Raw genomic sequence first — 7,523 nt, 5'->3', positions numbered from 1 at the left:
CAATCATTCCCACGGGCATGTGCCGCCACACCAGAGAGCCTAAAATAATCCTAACAGTGATTGCAACCAGGATTAATCTGTGCTGCACTCATAATTGCACAGTGTTTATTAAATTTTATTACCTGATTGATTCTTTTCCAAAGGTGAAGCTGAGTTGGATGATCTAGGATGATGAGGGCGAAACATCTGTTTTTCATAAAGATGCAAATAACAGCAAGATCCTATTACAGTTATTTTGAATTAATCTTGCACTTTGTATCTGGAGAACTGATTCAGAACTATGAGAACACCTTCTCCTTCCTGGTGCAGGTTAGAATTTAAATACAATTTGTTCTAAAATATTTTTTAAAAGCATTATGAAAAGAAGAGAAACAGAGAGACAGAGAGACACATACAGAATTGCGAAGTCATTCTACATGAGATTTCCTAAATTATAAGTATACTAAACAAAATTTAAGTGTCATTAACCACATGAAACCAACATTAATGCAAAAGCTGAGACTTTCCTTTATTTTAAAAAGAAAAAAATTAAAAAGAATTTCAAAACAAGGTAAGAGGAGAGTGACAATAACTAATACATTGTATATTGTTATCTTCAGAGTAATTAGTCAGAGTAGAAGATATGAACATGAGATATTGTCCAAACAATATTAGCACAAACCTTTCTTTTCAGTGAACTAAGAGAAACTAGTGGTATAACTATCTTATCTTGTTTATACATATATATATTTTTTTCTTTTTCCCTTTCTTCTTCCCTCTTGACCCTATCACAATTTCTCTTTTCTTTTGAACAGTTTCTTCCCAATTCACAGTATCTGTTGTACACTTTTGGTCCTGTTTAACTAATTTCAGCTTCTCACGCTAGTGAGACTATATGATGTTTACACGTATGGGTCTGATTTATTTCACTGATGAGTATGGTCTTGAGGAAAACCAAGATAATTAAGAACCATCTCCTCTTCCTTTGTCCTAGGAAATGGCAACTCCTCTTCTGATATGTTTATGTTAACTTTTTCTTCCTTTTAGAATATACTTTACTTTCCACAGCACCTTCACAGAGGTTTGCCTTAATTTATTGTTCCCCAGTATTAGGATAAAAGAATGACTTGAAGGGTAAATTAAGGCTATCAACTCACCAAAAATGACAGCTGATTCAGTCTCTGGCATAAAGTAGCTGGAGGTGGCTATGAGAAAGGCTAAACAATAAACAACAAAGAGGAAAAGGAAGGAGATCACTGACTTCATGGCTCTTACGTGGGCTTCTGTGCTGGGATCTCTGTGGCCTGTTGCATTCAGCTTCATCCTTCTGGTGTGTCTCCACAGGGAGAGGATCAGCAAGAGAAATGAGAACAGGGACACAGCAAAGGGGAACAACGGTACCAGGTTGATAAACACCTTGGTCATAGCGTACAGGTCTTTATTTATCCCACACCTCCGGGTGAAGTTTGCTTTCCTCCTTCCCTTGACACAAGGTCTGAAATTATCATTCAGATTCCCAGTGAGTGGAAGGCTAATGAACACAGAGAGCACCAAGCATGCCAGTAGAGTCCAGAGAATCACCCTGTCGATTCTGTACTTCATCCAGAGAAAAAGAGGGTGGGAGAAATTGGCTATCTTAAAGAAATAGAAAATACTGAGGCAAGTGGCAAATGAGACACTTAAATGGTTGGTTATGGTCCAAAACAAGTCAACTATCCTCATCTTTTCATTATCATCATAGAACTGTGGATATACCACCAAAATAGAACAATCTACCACTATTACACACAAAAGACAAATCCTGGATATGGCCAGACTCGTGAGGATTAAATCAATGGAGGCAATCTTCCTGTTCTTGATCCAATCCATGAAGTTTACCAATCCAATGAATGCATTTCCTAAGATGCCCACTGTAAACTCTCCGTATGCTATGAGTATTAACATACTCTCCTCTTTAAGTGGCGTGTTTAAAAAGAGAAATAGTCAGTGAGTTTCTGGTTGACCTGATGCAGTTTGGTATCTATAATGGCTTCATAGATTTTGCTGTAATTTCCTTTACCTTTTTGTAAAATTGTAGTCTGTCTTTTGATGAAGACTGGAATGATAAAGGAAGAATGTTGCTATCTATCTTCATTGAATCCTAATTAGTCTTGACAAGCAGTGTTGGGCAATCCTTAGCCTGGGCATAGTATGTGCATGGAGAGCAGATTGTTCTCAGCAGCTCTTTTCACATATAGTTAATTCAGGCTGAGCTACTGTTTGCAAAGATGCAAATTGAGGCAACATCCTTTTATGGAACTGCACTGTCTTTCTGAGGCTAAGTTTTACAAACTTCGATGCATACTAGTACCCTTAATGGGGTTGCCAGGTCTAGCAAATACAGACGCGAGACACCCAGTTAAACCTGAATTTTAGATAAAAAGTGAAAAACTTTTTACTGTATGTCCCAAGTTATATGAGATCAGAACTTGCAGAAAGTACTGAAGCTAAATGTAATTGAGTGTCTTACATTTTACCTGGCAAACGTGAACAAGGGAATTTGCTTGCAATTAGAAAACTGGCAAAAATTGAAATTTTGGAAGAGTCTTCATCTTGTTGATGATCATACAGTTGGTACAGAATCTAGAGTTTGGGTTCACATTGACAGTTAAATACTTTCAGGAAATTTAAAAGATTAAAGATAGCTTGGTTCTAAAACAATTTTAGCTCATTATCTTGGTGGTTCAGGTGAACATTACATGGAAAATATCCTAAAATACTGTATCATCTTATGGAGCAGGTAACGTTTATTGACAAAAGAGCCATGATAGAAATGGTCACAGATTACATTTGGAGTTTTCACTTAAAATGTTCTCAAGGAAACTTTGGGTGGTACTGAAGATGTCCTGTCCATTACCTTGACTGTGGTGATGGTATCATGTTTTCATATGTTGAAACTGATCAAATTATACACATAAACATGAAAAATTTTGTACCTCAATAAAGCTATTAAATAAAATTAAATTACGTGAAAACTAAAATGTGTTTGAGGGTAGTTGCTTATATTAGGAAAAAGAATGTAATGTCAAAAAAATGTAAAATCCTTTTTTGTCAATCAGATTTTATTGGTACATTTTAGGTATACATAATGATCACTTTCATCATAGAGAATATGCACCTGTACAAGATAGAACTTGCTTTTTCCCATTCCCCTACAACCCCTCTTCTCCTCCCCGTTTACAAAAGCTTTGTTTCCATGTATTCTTTCTTTTCTTGTTTTTTATTTTTCCCTTCCTTCCTTTTAAAATCTTTCATTTCACTACTCCAACATCTTCCATATAATATTGCATCTAAATATTTAGACCTTTAGATTTTATAGCAAGAGAAGACATATTTTCCATTCTCTACAGACTAACTCTTATTTCAAAAGAGTTAGTCTAATTTAGAGTTACTGAGAAACACTATACGATGTTATGTTTCTGTGGAATAATACTTGGGTACTCAGACCTTTCTGGAGATGTATATCTTCCCTCCTCTTTCCTTATGAAGAAATGTTCGTTTCTTCATAAGAAAATGTTCATTTCTTCATAAGAAAAACTCTAAATGTAATCCGTGACCATTTTTATCATGGGTCCTTTATCAATAAATGTCACCTGCTCCTTAAGATGATACAGTATTTTAGGATATTGTTCCATGTGATGTTCATCTGAACCACCAAGATAATGAGCTAAAATGTTCGTGCCCCATAAAGCACCCTGTAAATAAAGTGCTTACAGTAACTGTGATAATACTTTCACCAAAATACTTTTTAGAATAACTTTAAAATTTTGTTTCATTTTTGCAAATAAGTGTGAATTGTATGCATGCTGGTGTCATATAGCATGGAAGTTGAGTGAATGTTATCATTATGCAAACAAGCCTTTTATTGTACGCCTACAACCTCAAAACCCAATCATGGTAGTTACAGGAGATGCTTGAAAATCCTGAAGTACGCAAAACAAAACACAGAAAAGAAACCTCAGATTAATGAGTGAAACCTCATCAGAAGTGCTAATTCTATAGAACATTCAGAAAACTATCCAAGCATACAGTGTTAAAGCATTTCATAGAAAATATTAATATACTCCATCAAAAAGACAAGAATTGTCTGGTCATCTACAATAAATAGCAACATAAGCAGTTAGTATGTTAAAAATATAAATGGTAAAGTTTATACTAGGGGTATAAGTAAAAGTATTTTACAGAGTGAACTTTACATGAAGCAAAACAATTAAGAATTTTTGGTGATTAATATTTTAGTTAGATGGAATACAGGGAACTGAGTAGATTGCAATAGGTCAGAACTAAGAGCAAAAATGCACAACCGGAGTAAACAGGAATGATCTCAAGCATGCCAGATCAAATGTTTCAGTAATATTCTATTGAGGGAGAATTTTATTTTCATAGAAAAACCACATCTTATTAATGATTACCTTCTTTCCACCTTTCTTTTCTTTGTCTACTTCTTTCCTTTTTTTTGTAATTTATTCTGTACATGTTATGGACATACATTATTAGGGAGTTGGCGGGGGTGACAGTGTGTATTATTCTGTATTATATGTTAATTTATTCCCAATTAACTTTTGTGCTCAGTGGAAATTCTTGTCTTATTTTTTTCTTTTTTTGAGACATGGTCTTGCTATGTGGTTCAGGCTGGCCCTGAGCTCACTTTGTAGCTCAAGCTGGCCTCAAACTTTCAATGATCCTCCTGCGCAGCCTCCTGGGTGCTGGGGTTACAGGCGTGCACCACCATGCCTGGCCTTGCTTGTCTTGTTACAGAAACTGGAGTGAAACAATCCAACGCCATTTGTTACCCTTACTTGTTTGTCCAGACTGTGAGGAGCACTCAGGGATGGGTCACAGGGGAGATGCTTGTGTATGGATTCTATTCCTACCTGCCAGCTGCTTGAGAAGCAGGATACTTGTGAGGAAATTGAATTTCAACGCAAATGAACAGCAAGCACTGGAACAAGATCAACCAGGAATATAAGCTGGGAGGTGACCTCAAGCACCCGCAAGGAAAGTGAACTAGTGAGAAGGCCAACGAGCTCCTGAGGGCTGAGTCAAACCAAATGCAAGAAGCTCAGCAGAGCCATGGAGGGAGCACAGCCAAGGGGAGCAAAGAAAATTTAGACTGAAGGAAAAGAGAACCCTGTAAGTGTAGCACAGATGCAGGTCCCCGTAGCACAAAGTAAAATCTTTAAAGCAGTCCAGTACATCCACTCCCCAGCCTTCCTATTATGAGTTCTTCAATTACGATTGTAAAGACATCTTCAGTACTGAACATGTTGTGAAGAGAACAACTAGATCTCAGCTATTACTGTAGCTGGGCTAATTTATAGGTGGTCAGGTGGATTGTGGTACATAGAATTTTCAGATCATACAATGATGTTTTTGTCTGTCATTATTTTGATTTTGATATCAGTTTTGAAGTGTCCAGAAATAAGGTTATCTCTCCATTCAGGATAGCACCAACTGATTGTTCTCAATAAACGGTGTGCCTAATTTTCTGTGGCTTGGGAAAACTATAATCATCACCTTTAGTGAGTGATAACTGAAGCGTTTCATTAAAACTATTCTCATGCAAATTGAAAGAGATTTTCATTTTTTGAATTTGCAGTAGGTTTCTTGCTGTGAGTTCCATATACTCGGACCTGTCAAATTAAATTTTGAATAAAAAGGCATAGAGGGTAAGCAAAAACATATGTTTAGTAAAAATCAAAATATGTAAATGAAATTTCACTTTCATCATTGTAAGTTATAAGTTACCCACCTAAGAGAGTGGCATCTTGTAGGTGGAAAATGGATTTTGGTTATGAAAAAGATCAGTATAACTACACTGTAGAGAATTAATATTGAGTTGGAGCATAATAACTTTTGTCTTTATTTAAATAGTTAATAGAGAAGGTTATGATACAAGTCTGTGTAGAATGGTCATATTGTTTTTAGTGAGGCATACGGCAATTGTTACTAAACACTCTTTCCATGCTGTTGTCCAGTACAAATGAAAGGGGCCTGACAAAAATTTGCCTTCTCCACTTTTATTTAATATGAAAAATACCCACAAAGACAATTTCATCTGAAACATTTTCTCTTGGATAATAAACATTTTCTTCTAAAAATAAGGAAATTTGTATGTTTTATGTTATTCTAGTTCCAATAAATTTCTTTGTGTAACACTTATGACCACACAACACATGCTATGGTCATGTCTCTAGATGGAGCATACACTGTTTTATTGTGGGTTTTTGCTTTGCTTTGAGACAGGGTCACACTATGTAGGCCAGGCTGGTCTCCAACTTGCAGTTTTTCTGTCTCAGCCTCTTGAGTGCTGAGATTGTGCTTATATTACACTACATTTGGTTTTTAAAAAGTTTCTTAATCAATAACTTTTCCATGGATAGAACTAGTTCCACTATTAAATTAGAATGATTATTTTTGGGGGAAGCAACACCTAACCCACAGTTCATTTGCATATAGGTGATACAAATCAAAATAGGGTTCTTTTTCTTGTAATTAAATATTTTTACAATGCAAACCTGTGGTATATTTCTTATATCTTATATATAACATGTAATCAACACATGGTAGCCTGACATTAATAACATAAACAGACTAATTATTTCTAAACTATTACCAGAAACAAAACAGAAAATAATACTAAATGGAAAACATGTCACAGAGTCCTGAGTTAGAAGGGTAAAGGGAACATTTGACAGACTCCTGAAATTGCAATCTCCAGCTAGGGTTACTTAGGAAACACCCTGACCATCGGGACCCTTAACTTTTATTCTCAAAATGGTTCTAGGAGATGTGTTTCCATCTGTACCAACCACTTCTTCCTGGTCAACACTTACTCCTAGAGATCACACTTTGAAAGAACAATATGATTTATTATTCCAGCAGAATCTCATCAAAAACACTTATTTTCCAATCACAATCAAGATTAAACATTCCACAAATGGACAGGGTCATGCAATATAAAGATCAGGACTGCCCTTCAGGTCAGAGAAGACAGTTTATTTATACAACTGATTTTACAGAGAGTGCTAATGAGTTCTCAGATCTCTTCCCTATACTGTGTTCCCCTGAGGTTCTTATCCTTTCTGAGTTCAAGGCTTTTATCAGCAGATGGCAGGAGGAAGTGGAATCTCTTTCTATGTAGTCAAGGGTGTGCAAGGCCATCCTGGGGTTTAGATTCATTTTTCCTCGGAAGACAAGGAAAACAACGGTTCGGTGATAGCATCAGATTCAAATGAAGCAAGACAGAAGTGTGAAGGAACACAAAAGAGTCTTTAGAGTCATGTTGGGTAGTAACGATTCCTGGTAGCATATAGGAATTTGGCCAATTTCTTTCTCTTCATATGCAGTGTGTTCTTCTTTAGCATTCTCTAGAGAACAAAGGGTTTCTTTCTTCTGTCAAAACTCTTCACAAACCTTACACTTTCAGCAAATCTTTTCTCAGCTCGGTCCCCACTAGCAGGACAAGTGAGTGCCTCCGTGGGAATGTGACAACTGTTGGGCAT

At 36.2% G+C, this 7,523-nt stretch overlaps 1 protein-coding gene across 1 annotated transcript; it reads right to left on the bottom strand.

Moving 5' to 3' along the window:
* Window positions 1-1,005: 1,005 nt before the first annotated feature.
* On the bottom strand, window positions 1,006-7,523 carry LOC102019587 (taste receptor type 2 member 7-like). The gene is made up of 3 exons (XM_005379616.2): window positions 7,440-7,523; window positions 2,496-2,601; window positions 1,006-1,931 (listed from the first exon to the last, which is right to left on the bottom strand). Exons 1-3 carry the CDS (start codon window positions 7,521-7,523, stop codon window positions 1,006-1,008), a joined length of 1,116 nt encoding a protein of 371 aa, XP_005379673.2.

The sequence above is a fragment of the Chinchilla lanigera genome, unplaced genomic scaffold (assembly GCF_000276665.1).
Source record: "Chinchilla lanigera isolate Chin_1 unplaced genomic scaffold, ChiLan1.0 scaffold00012, whole genome shotgun sequence".
In the NCBI taxonomy this organism is placed as follows: domain Eukaryota; kingdom Metazoa; phylum Chordata; class Mammalia; order Rodentia; family Chinchillidae; genus Chinchilla; species Chinchilla lanigera.
The sequence above is the reverse complement of the archived record's forward strand: the minus strand, read 5'-3'. Positions and strand labels throughout refer to the sequence as shown.

Bases quoted from the DNA above. Each gene is read 5' to 3' on its own strand.
- LOC102019587 (XM_005379616.2), bottom strand. From the start codon at position 7,523: ATGCCCAACAGTTGTCACATTCCCACGGAGGCACTCACTTGTCCTGCT. The intron at 2,602-7,439 runs GTAAGGTTTGTG...CCCAAACTCTAG, and splicing joins AGAAAAGATTTGCTGAAAGT to ATTCTGTACCAACTGTATGA. The intron at 1,932-2,495 runs GTAAAATGTAAG...CGCCACTTAAAG, and splicing joins CCCTTGTTCACGTTTGCCAG to AGGAGAGTATGTTAATACTC.